General features: G+C 52.3%; 2 protein-coding genes across 5 annotated transcripts in view; one reads left to right on the plus strand and one right to left on the minus strand.

Moving 5' to 3' along the window:
- Positions 1 to 8,939, plus strand: part of Fam222b (family with sequence similarity 222 member B) — a 46,437-nt gene extending 37,498 nt beyond the window's left edge. For 3 of the 4 annotated variants that reach the window (XM_048365572.1, XM_048365573.1, XM_048365570.1), the window contains exon 3: positions 4,717 to 8,939. In XM_048365572.1, coding sequence (XP_048221529.1) covers positions 4,717 to 6,323 — 1,607 coding nt within the window. In that variant the 3' untranslated portion in view covers positions 6,324 to 8,939. The remainder of the gene's footprint in view (positions 1 to 4,716) is intronic. The other variant, XM_048365574.1, reaches the window with a different exon arrangement.
- Positions 8,940 to 10,823: 1,884 nt separating this feature from the next.
- On the minus strand, positions 10,824 to 16,796 carry Traf4 (TNF receptor associated factor 4). Its single transcript, XM_048366094.1, has 7 exons — positions 16,536 to 16,796; positions 13,646 to 13,697; positions 12,946 to 13,050; positions 12,701 to 12,862; positions 12,451 to 12,612; positions 12,218 to 12,373; positions 10,824 to 11,952 (listed from the first exon to the last, which is right to left on the minus strand). Exons 1-7 carry the CDS (start codon positions 16,676 to 16,678, stop codon positions 11,320 to 11,322), a joined length of 1,413 nt encoding a protein of 470 aa, XP_048222051.1. The 5' UTR covers positions 16,679 to 16,796; the 3' UTR covers positions 10,824 to 11,319.
- Between the last annotated feature and the right edge of the window lie 335 nt (positions 16,797 to 17,131).

Genomic DNA, 17,131 nt, shown 5'->3' on the forward strand with positions numbered 1-17,131 from the left:
TAAACTAATAGAGACAAACAGGTTGGGTTAGGTGGCGATCCTGCCAGAGCTTTTTAAGGGCAGTACTTGAGTTTGGACACAAGTACTTCGCCACTGTAGCCACATCCTAGCCCTTCTAGAACATTTCTACATTGCACATGCCATAGTGTCACTTATTTTTGAGAACCTTCAGCCATTTTGAAACTTAGAAATTTGTTGTTTTTTCTCTGGCCCTTCTTCTCTCAATACCCAAGAAATTTTTTTTTTCCTTCCTTAACTTTGAGCCTTTACTCGTTTCCATAGCTTAGCATCAGATATGCAGTAATGGGGGGCTGGGGATATGGCCTAGTGGCAAGAGAGCTTGCCTCGTATACATGAGGCCCTGGGTTCGATTCCCCAGCACCACATATACAGAAAACGGCCAGAAGTGGCGCTGTGGCTCAAGTGGCAGAGTGCTAGCCTTGAGCAAAAGGAAGCCAGGGACAGTGCTCAGGCCCTGAGTCCAAGGCCCAGGACTGGCAAAACCAAACAAAACAAAACAGATATGCAGTAATGGCTTGTCAGGTATTCACCATATAAATGGCTAAAATATTTAAGGTTTTTTAGCCCTCCCTTTATCATCTTTTCTTTTTGGCAGTACTAATGATTTGAACTCAGCTTCCTTGTGTTTGCTATGAAAATGCTCTATTGCTTGAGCCATGTCCCGTAGTGTCACACTTTTAGATGACAACTTTGACTCTTTCAAGTGAAAGTGCCTTGGAGTGTCCAGGATAAATGCTGAAATGACTGTTTACTACTTTTTTAGATACCTGTCTGCCCCCTAGTGGTGGAAGGGTATGGAAATGTTGAATTAATCCTGTGATTGGATAAAATGGAGGTAATAGCTAACAGTGGAGTACATACCATGTGTCAGACACTGTGTTGAATGTTACATTTATCAGCATACATTAGCTATACAAAGGGGTTTCTGTTGTAACATTTCCATACATACATACAATGTATCCCTATCAGCTTCACCCCATCTACTACTTTCTTCCTCTTACCTTCTGAAAACAATTTCAGCAGTCTCATTCTATTTTCATACACACAAAAAAAACTACTACCATATTCATCTTTTACACCCTGCTTGTTAGCTTTCCTCTCTCCTGCTGGTACCCACTCCCTTCCATATGTTCTTGTTTGTTTTGTCTCTTAGTTTTGATCCTAATATGTTGGCCAGGCTGTTCTCAAACTCCTAGGCTTAGTTGATCCTCTGTGTTTCAGCTTCCGGAGTAACTGGGACTGCTGGCAAGTGTCATTGTGTGAATGAGGCATAGAGGGTTTGTCACTTAACTATATCACACAATTATTCAGTAACTGAGCTGGAACTCACATTCAGATCAAACTCTGAAAGCTATATTTGTAACATAATGCATATGCTACTACCCATGTAGTCTGACTTTCAAAATAAAAAGATAAGCAGGCAAGTCTGGGGAAGACACGATTCTGGAACTTTTTTTTCCTTAGTCCACAGACCAACAATAATGTTTCCTGCTACCTCTAACTCTCATTTGACTTGAGTCATATTTAAGTCACATTTACCTTGAGACCAAGGGCTTACTTACAGTTGGAGCTTTTTTTCCCCCTCTTATCTGATTTCTTTGTCTTATCTGTAAGCAGACTTAGCCAAGACTCTTATTCTTAAATGCCTATCAGAATCATGGTCTGTGTTCACCCAAGTATTTTCCTGTTCACTGAATCTCTTGATCTTGGTAATAAGAAAGCAGATACCATTTCTGCTGATAAATGTGGAATGACCCCAGACTCTCACTAGGCAGACGATAACTTTACGCTAGATCTAATTTTCCCTAACCATATACCCATATTCTCTATACTGCCTTACCTCTGCTGATACTGTGTACCAGATATTTTTAAGTAGATGGGTTTTTTGTTTGTGGTTTTTTTTTTTTTTTTTTTTTTGGCCAGTCCTGGGGCTTGGACTCAGGGCCTGAGCACTGTCCCTGGCTTCTTTTTGCTCAAGGCTAGCACTCTGCCACTTGAGCCACAGTGCCACTTCTGGCCATTTTCTGTATATGTGGTGCTGGGGAATCGAACCCAGGGCCTCATGTATATGAGGCAGGCACTCTTGCCACTAGGCCATATCCCCAGCCCTTGTTTGTGTTTTTGATAAAGTATATTTAGTAGTAAAAGCATGAGCTAGGTTCTGATGGGCTCATGCCTGTAATGTAGCTACTCTGGAGGCTGAGATTTGAGGACCTCTTTGAAGCCATCCCAGGAAGGCAAGTCTATGAGACTCTTATCTCCAATAAGTAAAAAAGGTAAGGGACAATACTCAGGCTCCTTTCCTCTGATAGGGGGGAAAAAAACTTGGGAGTACTGACTTGGAACAAAGAAACTCTTGTTTCAACAAGCCACTTACTGTGCCATAGTCTCCTGCTTGGATTTCAAGCAAAAAAGACCACTCACAGACTACAGAACCCAGAAGCAGACATGCATGTCCTATCTGAACTAAAACTCAGCAGCTTCGGAATCTCAGTTGTCCCATTGATTGTTCAGTTGGCAGCACTGAATTACTAGCACTTATCAAGTATCTGCTCTGGATAAAGTCCTATGTTAGGAACAGCCTGTGATTCTGACCCCACACCTAAGTATAATGGCTGACCAGGGAACTTCTGTTGGAATTCTGATGCATTGAGTTTAGGGATTAGCTTTCAGAGATCTCAAACCTGTTGGGGTTGTTTTAGGTCTTTTGTTTTTTGTTGCCTAACACTCTGCTACTTGAGCCACAGCTCCACTTCAGGTGTTTTGGTGGTTAATTGGAGTCTTAAGGACTTTCCTGCCCAGCTGGCTTTGAACCATGATCCTCAGATTTCAGCCTCCTGAGTAACTTGGATTACAGGCCTTGAGTCCACCAGCACCTTATTTTTAATCTTACTCAGGAGAGTGTAAGAAAGGCCAGAAAATAGGTTCACCTTGTGATAGCTAAAGCCCAATAAGGGTCATTGGTTTATAAGAAATGGTAGAATTCAAGCTACACTATTATTCTGATCAGATAATTCTACTTAGTGATGGGATTTCTGGTCTTCTACCTTCCCCTTCTTCATGCCGTCAGTTCTCACCAATATATTCATCTTTTTCAGACCTTCCCTAAATCACATGTTGCACAAACATTTCATTTATGTATGACCATCTATTCTGTAATCAGCAAATAAAGCAGGCCCTTGCTGGAATATCTACTAAGAGCAGGCATTAAAACTGTATTTAGAAGCACTGGCTTTTTCCTTTCTGTATGTTCCCTTCTTGCTCAGGTCTGCCTTTTTTTAGCATGGGACCACATCTCTCTGCCTTTCCTGGACTTGAGCTTTTCTTTTCCTGCTTCAGAGAGCAGCAGTTTCTAAGCAGTCGCTGCCAGCTAGCCAGCAATGCCACCAAATACAGGCAGCTGTGCCCTGTTGCCTTCCAACATACTCACTAGTCTGCTGTTCCAGTTGATCCTCAGTGATGTGACTTTGAATGGGGTCTCCTTTGGGCCACAGCCAGCTGAGACTACCAGCTGGGCATTCAGCAGATTAGTCCTTGGTCTATCTATCCTGGCTGCCTTTTGCAAGGGGAGGAAGTCAGCTAGCTGAGTCCAGGCTTTCAGCCAAGCCACTTGTGCTTTGGGCAGTCTGTATATTTACTCATTCAGCAAGCACTTATTAAACACCTTTTGTGTATATGCAGGGTAGACCCCTCCTCAGAGAGCTAAAACAGAGAAGCAACCCCTTGCAAGAGCTCTCTCTCCCTCCTTAAAGAACTCTTGTTCTGGGAATCTTTTCCTTTTTGACTGGAAGCCCAGCATCCGCTGGAACTCCCTGATGGGAGGCACCAAGAGATGAGAACAAAGAGACTGTTAACATTAATGAGGCCCACGGAGTGGGCACTTCCGCAGTTTCCAAAGGAAGGCAGGTTTTTGAAAATGACAGCTGACATGGACCAAATACAGATTATTTTTGGCTCCAAGACCTTAAAGATGTTCTGAATGCTTCTGTCCTGTTATTTATTATCACCCTCCCTCCACACAAGGCAAATAAATAGAAGCCTTTTGATCTTCACCCTGTCAGGCACTGAGTAAACTGTAAACAAAAGTATACTGGGAATGGGGGAAGAGATGTTGGCAGCTTCTTCCTCCTCTCCTGAGAAAGAAATGTCCTATTCACTGTGCCAGCTGGGCATGTCTACCCATGGGCATGGCACTGCAGCTGCCAAGACACAAGAAGCGCTGATGCCTCGCTGACCACTGCAGACTGGAGAGTAGTAACTCTGGGTTCACTCTTTACCAGAGGTCCAAGGGGAAGGATTGAGTGGCCACCAAGGGCCTTGACATGCAGCTCTATTTAGAATGTTCCACCGCCACACCAGCTTGGGCTAGTAGGAACTTGATCTTTAGTAACCTCATTTATAAAACAGGGCTCATGGTAATCTTTGCAATGGTGAGGAGAGCCTGGCCCACTATCCATACTTAGTGGTTGTCAGCAGTGCATGTGATTGTGGGGGCTGAGGCCGGATCAAGAACACAGGCTACAGATGACAAGCTATTCCCCTGACACCACTCCCCAGGCCCTCAGCAGAGGACTCTAGAAGGCCTGGTTGGCTTGGCACTGATGAGCTCCCTCTCCCTCTCTACTCTCCTTCCCCTCTTTCTCTCTCTCCCTCCCTCGCTCTCTTCTCTCTCTCTCTCTCTCTTTCTCTCTCTAGGGGACACTACACAGAAAATGAGAACTGCTCACTATCCTACCCCAGCCGAATTGGACGCGTATGCTAAGAAGGTCGCAAACAACCCACTGACTATAAAAATCTTCCCCAACAGTGTGAAGGTTCCCCAGAGGAAACACGTTCGTCGTACTGTGAACGGCCTCGACACATCAGCCCAGCGCTACAGCCCCTACCCGACTCAGGCTGCCACCAAGGCAGGCCTGCTTGCCATTGTCAAAGTGCCAGCCAAAAGTATACTCAAGGACTTTGACGGCACCCGAGCCCGGTTACTCCCTGAGGCCATCATGAACCCACCAGTGGCACCCTATGCTACTGTGGCACCCAGCACTTTAGCCCACCCCCAGGCCCAGGCTCTGGCCCGCCAGCAGGCCCTGCAGCATGCACAGACCCTGGCCCACGCCCCTCCCCAGACGCTGCAGCACCCTCAGGGTATCCCGCCACCACAGGCACTGTCTCACCCTCAGAGCCTCCAGCAGCCTCAGGGCCTGGGCCACCCTCAGCCCATGGCTCAGACCCAGGGCTTGGTCCACCCACAGGCCCTGGCTCACCAGGGTCTCCAGCACCCCTCCAATCCCTTGCTGCATGGAGGCCGGAAGATGCCAGACTCAGATGCTCCCCCGAATGTGACCGTGTCTACCTCAACGATTCCCCTTTCCATGGCGGCCACCCTGCAGCACAGCCAGCCCCCGGACCTGAGCAGCATTGTGCACCAGATCAACCAGTTTTGCCAGACGAGGGCAGGCATCAGCACTACCTCAGTGTGTGAGGGCCAGATCGCCAACCCCAGCCCTATTAGTCGCAGTCTGCTCATCAATGCAAGTACCCGGGTGTCGACCCACAGCATCCCCACACCAATGCCTTCATGTGTGGTCAATCCCATGGAGCACACCCATGCAGCCACAGCCGCGTTGCCTGCCACAGGTCCTGTCAACCTGCCTGCGGGCATCTCTCGAGCCCCCACTGGCTACCCTAGCGACCTCAAGCCAGTCGCCTGGAACCAGCACCAGCTGGCCCACCTACAACATATGTGCACCGAGGCTGGTGGGACGCCAGCCCCTGGCCTGACAGGCAAACACGCAGCAGGACGCGAGTTGGCAGGGCCTGGCTTTGTGGGCAAGGCCCCTACCTACCCGCAGGAACTCTGCCTGGCACAGTCCTTTCATCTGAAGCCAACCCTGGAGAAGCCCACCCCATCTCCACCAGTCAATGGCCTGGCAGCCCCACTGGCCTACCCCAATGGTCACTACTTCCAACCCCTGTGGAACAACATTCTTCCCACTCCCAATAGCGACAGCTCGGGGTCTCAGGACCTCGCCATGCCATTCCATGGTGGGCAGCCCGCAGGTGCACCCCTCGACTGTGCAGCAGCTCCTGGGGCACACTACCGAGCAGTGACTGGGGGTGGTCCCGTGGCAAGCCAGAACAGCTTGATGCAAACGGTGGATTACCTGAGTGGTGATTTCCAACAGGCCTGCTTCCGAGAACAGAGCCTGGCCATGCTGAGCAAGGCCCACCGAGCCCCTGGCACCCGCGCTCCCGACCCCACAGATAGTCGAAGTCTTCATATTCAGCACCCAGGGTATAGATAGGGAGCCATGGTGCCCTCCTCAGGCTACACTTCATACATCGCCCTCCAAGGTTTAGTCTTACTTTTAAGTAACTGGGTAGTTTAAAAGTTTTGCTTCTCCAATGTGATCATTCTTAGATGTCTAAGGAACAGCACTTGGCAGGGAGCAGAAGGGATCCTCTTATCCCCTCAAGAAACTTTTGTTTTGTTAGAACCTTGCCAACCCCAGGCTTTTCTCTCAGCTGCCTGCCTATTAGGCTCTCCACCTTGGTGTTGGTTTTTTTCCCAGCCCTCTCTTTGTTTTCCTGAACCTCTGCCTGTTTCTCTTAGGGCTGTGTGACTAAGGCCCCTAAAGTAGGCCTCTTCCTGTTTCTCTGGAAGCTAATTCCTTATTCACCCAAAGACAAATCAGACTCACCCAATGTTCATCTCCCAGCTCTTTTCCATTTTTCAAGGCTTTGTTTTGCATTTATTCTGCTTCCTGAGCAGAACTCACCCTCCCCACACTCCACCTCAGGGGCATCTTGCAGGTATTTGGCCATACCCTTGAGACATGGAGAAAACCTGCCTTTGTATTGACCTCTTGGTTTCCAAGTCCCCTTCTAGACCTAAAGAAATGTAGTGGCCATCTGGCATACCCAGGATCCCCTACTCGTGGTTGTTGCCTCTCCCTGATCAACTGCTGTCCTCAACCCTACCTCCTGCCCCCCTCAAAAAATAAAAAGAAAAACAAAAAAAAAAGAAAAAAAACACAAAAAATCCACAAAACCTACCTTACTGAAGGAATTAGGTAGGTAAGGGATGATCACATTGGAGTTTGGAACTAAAAACACCAAAAAAAGAAAAAAAAGAAAAGAAAAGAAAAAAAAAGGAGGGGGATAAAGTTAAAATGCATTTGGTTCTCTCTACACTGGCTAAGAATATTGCTGTACACTGTAAGTTTTAAGTGTCCTGTTTCTGTATGGACGTAGTGTGGGTTTGAGTAGCATTGTGTATGAGTGGCCCCACAGGTACATTCATGCTCGGCCACCTCCTTTTGCAGCCCCTAATGTAATGAAGAAAGGAGAAAAAAACACAAAAGCCTTAAGCTCTTTGAAATTTTCCTCTACCAAATGAGCATGATTCTGACTGCTGGGGAGGGGCCTACATTGGAAATAGCCTCTTTCCCTCTCGCTCACTTTTTAAACCATCCTCCGCCCACTCCATGCCCAACACGTCTCATTCCCAAGTGACAGTTGGCTAGAAATTCACTTTGTGTAACTTTAAACTCACATTATGTTTTGTTGTAATTTTTGCGCACCTGTATTCTGTTAAAGATACCTAGTTGGGCTCTGGGCTTTTTCTTTTTTTTCCTTAAACCAAATAAGCCCTTATACCTTTCCTCTTGTCTCTGGGGAATGTGAGCTGATATTCTTATTTAAGATTCTGGGTTCTGTTTACTATCCACTGTTCCTTAGCCAGAAATTCTCTAGTGATCTGAAGCAATGTGACTGAAGACCAATTTTTAAATTATGTGTGGGCAAGTTGCCTTATATTTAAAAAGGAAAAAAAAAAAGCCTGATTGTGTTATGCCAAATGATAGCAACAAGAAGTCCTAATTTATTGTTCCTGATTGTTTTCCTGCCGTCTGTGTACACTGGTACCTCCCTGTCCCTGAGCCCCTGCCACTTTTGGTGTGCTGTCTCCTCCCAAGGTGTTGGCTATCCTCTTACCTGCCCTTTCCAGCTCCCACTTAACCTTAGTCAAATTTAAAGAGCATCACTATGTTCCCTATTTCTTGCTTGATCACTATAATCAAATATTCTTACTGTAATTTTCCCAGTGCCGAAAGGGGAGCTGCCACTGTAGGAAACTGGACCAGACATCAACTTTAGGGGCTTTCAGTCACAACCTCAAAACCCACCTCTATGTAGGGGTGCAAGTCTCTGAAGCTCTCGCTCCCACCTCTAGTCTGCATGGAAAATGTACTGTGATTTCCCCACCCTACAATTAACTGCCCTCTCCTTCAGTGTGAGACATTTCCTAGTTACACCTGAGCCCCTCTGCCAGCCAACCCCCAGCCAGCAATAAGGGTCCGAGCTTGGGCCTCCTGTCCATTCCTCCTTGCCTCCATCCCATGCCACTCCTAGGGAATACCTTGGATCCTCCACTCTATCCACATACTGTAGCATTCATTCTCCATCTCTCACCTACTCACCTGTGGTGGTTTATGGGTGTGATGGGGTTTTTAAGATTACTATAAACCAGTAAAAAGAAAAAACTCACCTTTGATCTTGTCCTATTGGTGTAATGTGATGAGTGTTTGAGGTGATTTTTTCTAAGTCTGACTAGAATGGGAATAACTCGTATGGGGAGGAGGGGTTGGTAAAGGTCTTATAGTAAAAATCTTCAATCCTCCCTAATCCATTATTCCAGACCATGCTGTGTCAACTGACTATAGGGTGTGCATGTGGGTATTTCAGCTGGGCCCCAGCTAGAGGCCTCTGCCCAGGCCAGAGGCTGGACTGCTAGAGACTTAGTGTGGAATTTTGTGGGTAAGCATGATTTGCTGCCTCATAGACCAAAGGGTCTTATCACACTTTGGACCCAGGGGTCATCAGGCACTGTGATAAAGATCTGGTTTGCAAACAAGTCAACTCAAGTTCCTTTGTACCTCCAACACTGAAATTTCTGAGGGCCCCCAATAATTGGAGGTACTATGTCCTGTAATCTGGAAGCTCCACCTGCCCACATTGGTGATTTGAATTTTCTCACGTGCTGATAAAAATTTTCCCTGTTATTTGTAAGGGTAGAAGAAACCCCAAAAGAATGGTTTCAGTTGCCTTTTTCCCTTTCTGTGATAGGTTTGTGCTTAGATACGATGGAGGGAAAGAATGATTCTACAAAATGTGGGATTTGGGGTGATGCCAACCTTTAGTAACAGGAGTTAGTAGGCAGCTTACTAAAAAAAAGGAACCTTCGTGGAGTTTTAAAAAAACAAAAAACACCCTTCTGCCAGGTGCTGGTGGCTCATGCCTATAATCCTTGCTACACAGGAGGCTGAAATCAGGGGACCATGTCCATCCGTCCCCCCTTGTAGGGCTTGAACAAGGGAACCATGGTTTGAAGCCATCCTGAGCAGGAAGCAGGAAAGTCCAGGAGACTCATCTCCAGTTAATCACCAGAAGACTAGAAGTGGAGCTGTGGCTCAAATGGTAGAAGGCTAGCCTCGCGCTGAAGAGCTCAGGGACAACGCCCAGGACCAGAGTTCAAGCCCCATGACCAACAACAAGAAACACCCTACAAGGTTAGGTACTTGGTGGCTTATACATGTAATCCTAGCAGTTTAAGAGGCTGAAGCCTGGAAGGTCGAAGTTCACTAAAGCCAGCTAAGGCAGAAAAGGCTAAGATTCCACGTCCAATTAATTGGTAAAAAGCTGGACTGGAGCTCTGAACTAAAAACCTGAGCAAGAATATGAAGTCCTGAGTTTAAGCCCTGGTACCGGGACAAAAGGCCTACAACCCAGAACTAAGTAGTAGACTAGTGAACCGATTCCAGTGATTCCTGGGCTGAGGTAAGTTCATGGGAATACTAGCTCATACTTCAGAGCCTGTCTGGCCTAGGTTCCATTAAGAATGCATTAGCATATTGGCACGAGCGCCAGGTTAGGGATGGGGAGTGGTAGAGTGGTCATGAGCAAAAAAGCTTAGGGACAGTGCCAGGCCCTGAGCTCAAGGCCCAAGACCGGTACAAAAGGGGGGGAAAAAAACCCAAGGCTGAGGCTGTAACTCAGTACAACCATGTGCACGATATATACAAGGCCCCAGATTGGATACCTAGCACCAGAGGGAGGGCAAAGAGGCCCCACCCCAACCAGCTGAGGGAGCACTGATAAGTGAATTCACTTCTGTTCCTAGTTTACTGACAAAATGTGGGTAATCATAGGCACCCATTTCAGCCTGTGGAAGGCAAATGAGATAAGGGAAGGGGGCAAACAACCAAGTGTCCTATACACCCCAAAGGCAGAGGCCCTGTCTACTAAGCTTAGTTGCCTGGATAGACTGAATTTTGGATTAACTTGACATCCACATGAGCTTATTCTGTCAGGAACATCTTATTTTACTAAGATAGGGCCTTATGAAGGCAGAAGCTGCTTCACTTGTATTAAAGGAACTACTGAAATAAAAGTGCTTAGCAATATTTGCCACAAGACATTAGATGAATGGTAATTACTGACCAAGAATGATCTGTCTAGAGCAGAACACTCCTTTGAAGAATGGACCAGGGGACTCCAACCGTCAAGACATGCAGGCTCTGTACTGGTTCCATCAAAGCACCAGGGGGCAGCAGCCCACAACTTCCACACAAAGCCTGCTGCAGTTCCTCTGCCAGCCACTAGAGGGTAATACTAGGGCAGCTGGATCTTGGGGCTAAAGTAGATCAGATCTTGGCTTGGGGTTCTTCTAAGGCTCCTTAGCTTTCACTTGGGCCCAGCCTCCCAGGTCCAAATCCAACCCAGAGAGGAGACAGGCTGGAACCAAGTTAATAAATACAACTCAGGGTTTATTAAAAATCAGAGCTCCCCTGCTGTAACCTCCCAGCACTAAAGAAATAAATAACCAGAAGGGCCACAGCTGGAGAGAGGGGAAGAAAAATTAATCTCAAGGCAGATTCTTTTAACTACCCCTCCATTTCCCAACTCCCCCCTATGGCTCTTGGGACACAGCACCTGAGCAGGCACCTCAGTCCAGGTAGAATGTGGCTGGCACCAAGGCATGTCTGCCCTGCCCAGGTGGGGAGACAGGCCCTGGGGATCACTTGTTTCCAGCCCTTGATAATCCCGAGACCTGCTCCCCCCAGGGATCAGGGATGAAGCACCAATTGGAGGCACCTGAGGGTGGTGGTAGGGGAAGAACAGGGTAACAGTACCTAGGCAGAAGTAGCTGAAAGGGGGGCCAGCCCCCTCTCCAGTTTCAGCCAGTGCCTAACTGAGGTCATGTCCCATCCCTTATACCCCTTGAGCACCCCAGCTCTGCACTCAGCTGAGGATCTTCCGGGGCAGTTCAACAGAGGCACGGATGAAGACGGCATCATCTCGCACATAGTTTCGCTTTCGGATGTCCTGGTGGGAGATGAACTTGGGGTATCCAAAACCCAGAGAACTCTCATCCAGGGAGCCTCTCCAAGTGCCAGGTTTTTGGAAATTCTTCCAGTTTGGGTCAGGGTGGAAGGTTTCAGTGACATGCTGTGGCTTGGCCAGCCCAGGGTCGCTCTGATCCAGCAGGGAGAAGGTGACACGACGGGCAAAGGGCCACTCGAGGAGATTGTCAAAGGCACCTGGCAGCACACGAATGTACAGCGAGAGATGTGTGCCCTCACCACTGCCATTGCCATTGAGGAATGCAGACACCTGCAGCTTGTAACCATACTTATGTGTGTAGAAAGCTGGGCTGAAGCACTCAAGGTTGGGCTTGGCCTTGGCCTCCTGTAGTCGCCGCCCATAGCTACCAATCTTCCAGATGAGCACACCATCACTGCCTACGGACAGCTCCTCCAGCTCTCTGCGAAGGTCCTGCAGCTCCTGCCGCTGCCGGCTCACCAGGGCACACATCATAGCTAGATGAGGCTTCACGCTCTCCTCCACGTGCCGTGCCATTGCCAGCTTAGGGCACTGTTGGCAAAGCCCCAGGCCATGGGAGAATGGAGGAGTTACCAAAAAGGGAAGGTCCGGGGAGAGAAGATGGGAGAGAGAAGTAGTAGGTATCTATAACTCTGCATGAGGAAGACAGGGTGCCAGAACAAGCTGGAACTAACTGACCAACAGGGGAAGGATGAAGACTCCAGAGCAGAGCCCACCCAGGCCTCACTGGGCCAGGAAACAGCCTGTTCAGGGCTTGAAGGGCTAAAGAGGGGCTGACAGGAAGGAGGACTCTTACCCTGTGTTTGCAGCCAGAATCTTTGAATGGGCAGAGTACCAAGGCAGTGCTGCAGCTGTCTTTCAGATGGCCCGCCAGGTCCTCCCGAGCCACGGTGCCCACACCACACTGGTTGGGGCAGGACACAGGCAGCCGTGGGCACTGGTACTGGTGACTCTGGGACCAGAGGCAACAGTCAATAGCCTGCCTCCCTGTGACCTCCCCCACAACCCACAGCTCAGGAAGGGCCGCACCTGGATGGTGTCAAAGACAAACTCCTTGCTGCAGTAGGCACAAGGCTGGGTGCGCTTGGGGCACTCTGAGGTGGCATGCTGGGGCAGCAGTCGTCGCATCATGCGGGCACCACACTTGTTCTCACAATACACACTCTCTTGGGGGCACATGCCCTCATGGCTCTGGAAATGTCAGAGAGGCCAAATTAAGGGACACATGGGCCCCCAGGTGCCCTGCTCCCCCTCCCACTCTCAGCCGGGCCCCACTGACCTCATAGGCCTCCCCACTGAAGTCACAGCCACAGAACTCGCATTTGAGGCGCCGCTTGGGGCAGTCGTGCTGCAGGTGTGCAGGCAGATCGCGGCGGCTCAGCTTGGAAGGGCACCGGTTGGGGCAGGGGACTACGTTGAAGCTGCAAGTATTCAGGTGGCCCTGGGGGGAAGGGCTGCAGTCAGTGTCTGCCAAGGGAGGAGTGATCCCAGCCCTCTCCCCATCAGAGCCTCACCTGTACTCACCTGTAGATGCCGGAGTGGCCCACTCCAGCGGCAGCCCTCTTCACTATGGATGCAGCGGATGGACAGACCTAACACCTGGACCTCCAGCTCTGGGTCTGGGTAGATCTAGAAGCAGGGGGATGAGGAACCAGCCAAGGTCAGAGCTTGCTTCAGTTCCCAACTCCCACCCTTTCCCACATTTATTTAATCTGGCTCTACCCTACAGCCTTTAATAGCCTCTCTTGAGCTAAGGCCTCTCTTGGACTGTTTGCCACTCTGTGCCCAAGGACGAAGGCACTTCCTGGCTGTTGGGTCTCAGGGTCTCCAACCTGCCTGCACAGGGCCACACTCCTGTGGAGAGTGCTCAGTCCAGGCAGTGTGGTCCCCCTCTGCCCTGTTTCCTATCCCCTGGTGGAGGGCCCCTGGCCCTCAGCCACAAGTCTAACTTGCCACCAAAAGGGGAAGGAGCACTTCTTAAGGACAGAGAGCAGCTCTGTGCACCCCTGCAGGCTGGGCATGGTGCCTGTCCTGCAGGGCAAACACAGCCTCCGTTTGCAAACTGGGCTGGTGGGAGAGAACAGGCTACCTTTGTGGGGGCACGCGATCTTGAAGCTCCGGGTTGACATTGGCCCTGAGCCTGCTGGCTGCTAACAGCAACAGCCCCCATCAAGGGCAACAGCCTTGCCCCCTGTGCCTGGGTTATTTGGCAGTGCAGACTCACCTTGGCATAGTCCAGAGGAAGCTGGTCTTCAGGGCATTTGAAGACTCCTTCACTAAAATGGGGAGCGGACAAGGTCAAAGCTCTCCTCATGAGAAGGGAGAGCACAGCCCCACCCACTCAACTAGGACAGCCTCCCTCCCTCACCAGACCGGTTCCCAACCAGCCACAGCAGAGACAAAGGGGGCAAGCAGAGGCCAGAGGGGAGCCAGTTCTCTAGGACTCCTGCCCTTGTTCTGGGAATGGGAGTTCTGGGACCAGTAGAGGCAGAGCTAGCTGCTGGGATAGCACTTGGCCAACAGGTGGCAGCTGGCACCCCTCCCCCAGGATAGCAGCTGGACTCAAAACAGGCTGAGTTACTCCTTCCCCCCAGAGTGGTTTTCATTGGCTAGGCTGAAAGCTGATGGGGAGGGTGAACTGAGATGGGCTGGGATTTAGTGCCGGGGCTGCTCAACCTCCACAAAGCTGCCAGCCTAAGATCCAGGGCAAAGGTTAGCCCCAGGCTACCTCATTCATGCCAACCATCCCCCTCTTTGAAGGTGTGTTTCCCCAAGCAAAAGCAAGGGGCCTGACACTCATTCACAATCCTAACAGCTCCAGGTCCTCACCACCTGCCTCTGACAAGGGTTAGTCTCCTCACTCCCAGGTCAAAGAAAGCAAGGAGGCTCACAGGTGAAGCAGCAAGAACCCGGTCTGTGACTCCACAGCTCAGTCAAGCTCTACTGTAACACACACACACACACACACCCCACACACACACACCAGGCCTGGCTGATCACTGCTCCTCTGGCTGCAGGAACTTAGTAACCCCACCCCCTTCGTCCTCTCCAGTCCCCACCTGGCTGATAGCACCCAAGGAGCCCTGTGCTAGGCTTCCTCCTGCCAGCGTGTCCTTGCTGACCCTGCCAGGCCCAGTCACACATGCCTGGCATGGCCCAGGCAGGGCAAAGGCTCATTGGGCAGGACCACAGGCTCCCCAGGCATGACATTCCTGGTAGGTCTGAGTCAGATAGGTGGGAGGCAAGTGGGCATCAAGGTGGAAGCAGAGGCCACACAGCAGCCCTGTTGTGAAGACACTTTTAGAGCCAGAACAGTTAATGTCCCAGGTGCAGGAAAAGTTTCTAGTACCCCCTCCTCCTGACCCCACTACCACTGGCCATGCCACCAATGCCAAAAACCACTACATGCCCAGGCACTGAAGGTGTGTCTGTACGAACAGTGCAAACAGACTTCCTGGCCCAACCGAGTAATAGCCCTGGCAGGAGAGGGGAAAGAGGAGTGGGCCAAGGGGGAGGGGGGTCCACTTGGCTGCTTCAGGAATGTGCTGACCTAGTCGTTTTGGAGACAGGGAGGGGACTAAGGCGAGTCCCTAGGCTTCAGGCAGAAGCTTACCCTGCAGTTTGGGGCCCATCCAGGATAAAGGTTTAGCCAGGACTAGGGACTACCTAGCTTGTGGGGTAGAGGTGATGGTGAGGGACAGAGGCCTAGCCAACCCCTTCCCTCCAGAGGCCTCAGCAATCGAGCTAGGCACTGGGGGAGGGGGAGAGGCAGAGGCTGTTCCTGGCTGAGCGGTGGAGGCCCAGGCCCAGGGGAGAAGACAGGATGGGGGGAGGGGGCTGTAGGAGAGGAAGAGGGGATTTCCGGGAGGAGGAGGGGCAGAAGCTTCAGATAGGGGACGGCGGAGGGAGCTCGGCCTGACAGACCCCTCCCCCGCTCCTTCCCTGAGGCGGTTGGGTGGGTCAGCTGGAGGGGGGCCCGGCTCAGCTGGCCTCATCTGGAAACCAGAAAGGGGAGGGAGGAGGACAATGGGCCCGTGTGTCTGTAGCGGAGTTAAGTGTGTGCACTGCAGGGAGGAGGGCCGAGGGAGAGAGGGATGGGGGTGGGGGGCTCGCAGCAGCTACAGCCGGAGCATCTGGGAGAGCAGGAGCCAGGAGGCTGCGGGGAACCGAAAACAAAGGACCTGCTGAGATTTAAACCATCTCGGGGCTGCCCACAGCACGGGTGCCGGACCTCCAGCCGCGCCATCCCCGCCGGGGCCCCTCAGCCATGCCACACGGCCTCCCCGCGCGGCTGACCCCGGCGTCCCCGGGTGCTGGGGCACGAGCTCCTCAGGGCGGCCTCCCCTCGCCTCGCCCCAGCTTTTGAGCAGTTCCCAGAGTGGCCCGCACACAGCACCCACAAATTCAACGGGTGCCCATGGGGCCAAAGGAACAGCGGCTCTAGCTCGGGTGTGCGCCCCTCCGCCGGCCGTACTCCAGATCCCCCTGGAGAGGGGAGGGACACCCGAGGGGTTCCCATTTCCATCCAAGGAGGGGTGGAGGTCACGACCCTGCTTCCCGGGACGGTGTGACCGCAGGCGGTCCGGGCTCGAATCCCGGCTAAGCCTCCTCCTGGGTGGCCTTGGGCAAGTCTCAGCCTTCCTCTGAATCTCTGAAATGGGAGAACAATAGCCACAGTCCTGAGGCAAGAAGAGGCGAGGCGAGTGAAAAACGAGAGAAACTCCGGGGGCTCCAAGCGCGGCCCGCAAGGCGGGGTGGCCGCCACCCCGCAGGATCCAAAGTTCACGGCCGAGGCGGCCTGGCTCTCGGGTGAGGGGGAAGGGGAAGGGCCGAACTCAGGTCGGGAAGGGCGTCTCTCCGTGCTCATCCCCACGAGGTCCAGCCTGCTCCCCACCTGGGTTGGGCAGGTGGGACCCGGGGAGCCCGGGGACAAGCGGGTGTGAGGGGGGGTCCTCCCCCGGGGCCTGACGTCATCACCACCCCGTGACGTCAGGGTAGGCGCCCCTGGGGTCACCTGCCCGGGCTCAGACAAAGGCCCAACGCGCTCCGAGCCGGAGCCCCCGCCCCCCGCGCGGCGACACCCCCCCCCCGCGACCCCCCCCACCCCGTCGCACCTGAGGAACTCCTGCAGGCAGGTGTCGCAGAAGCGGTGGCCGCAGGTGGAGACCTGCACGGGCTCGCGCATGGGCTTCCCGCACAGCGGGCACAGCAGCCGCCGCTTGGGCTTCTCCAGGAACTTATAGTCGAAGCCAGGCATGGCGGGCTTGGCAGCGGGCACGGGCGAGCGGGGCCGGGGCACGCGGTGGCCCCACAGCCCGCGCCTCGCTCGGGCCCGCGCTCCCCGGCTCTGGGCGGCGCCGACTAGCAGCGGCCGCCGGGGGACCGACCCGGGAGCCCGCCCGCCGGAAGAGGGGGCGGAGCCGCGCCCGCGCGGTCCTAGCGCCCTCCCGGCCCGGCGCCCCGCCCTCCCGCCTGGCCCTTAGCCTTGCGGCCCGGGGCGCCTCTTCTTGTCCCGGGCCGCGAAAATAATCTTGTGGGTCCACGCTGGGGAGCACGGGTGGGGGACACCTCTTTTCTTAGGGCTCCGCACCACAAAAGCTCTGCTTCTCGAGGCCACCGCTTAGCCTCCTCCAGGGCCACGCGCCGCCCAGGAACTCGTGGCTCTGGCTTCCAGGTGCTAGGTAGCCGAAGCTTGGCAACCAGATCCTAG

Source organism: Perognathus longimembris, chromosome 17 (genome assembly GCF_023159225.1).
Source record: "Perognathus longimembris pacificus isolate PPM17 chromosome 17, ASM2315922v1, whole genome shotgun sequence".
Lineage (NCBI taxonomy): Eukaryota > Metazoa > Chordata > Mammalia > Rodentia > Heteromyidae > Perognathus > Perognathus longimembris.

What these genes read in the sequence shown, in the direction of transcription:
- Traf4 (XM_048366094.1), bottom strand. Translation starts at nt 16,678, where the DNA reads ATGCCTGGCTTCGACTATAAGTTCCTGGAGAAGCCCAAGCGGCGGCTG. An exon ending in TTCCTCTGGACTATGCCAAG is followed by an intron (nt 13,051 to 13,645) that starts GTGAGTCTGCAC and finishes CCCTGCTTCTAG; the next exon opens with ATCTACCCAGACCCAGAGCT. An exon ending in GGCCACTCCGGCATCTACAG is followed by an intron (nt 12,863 to 12,945) that starts GTGAGTACAGGT and finishes CCTTCCCCCCAG; the next exon opens with GGCCACCTGAATACTTGCAG.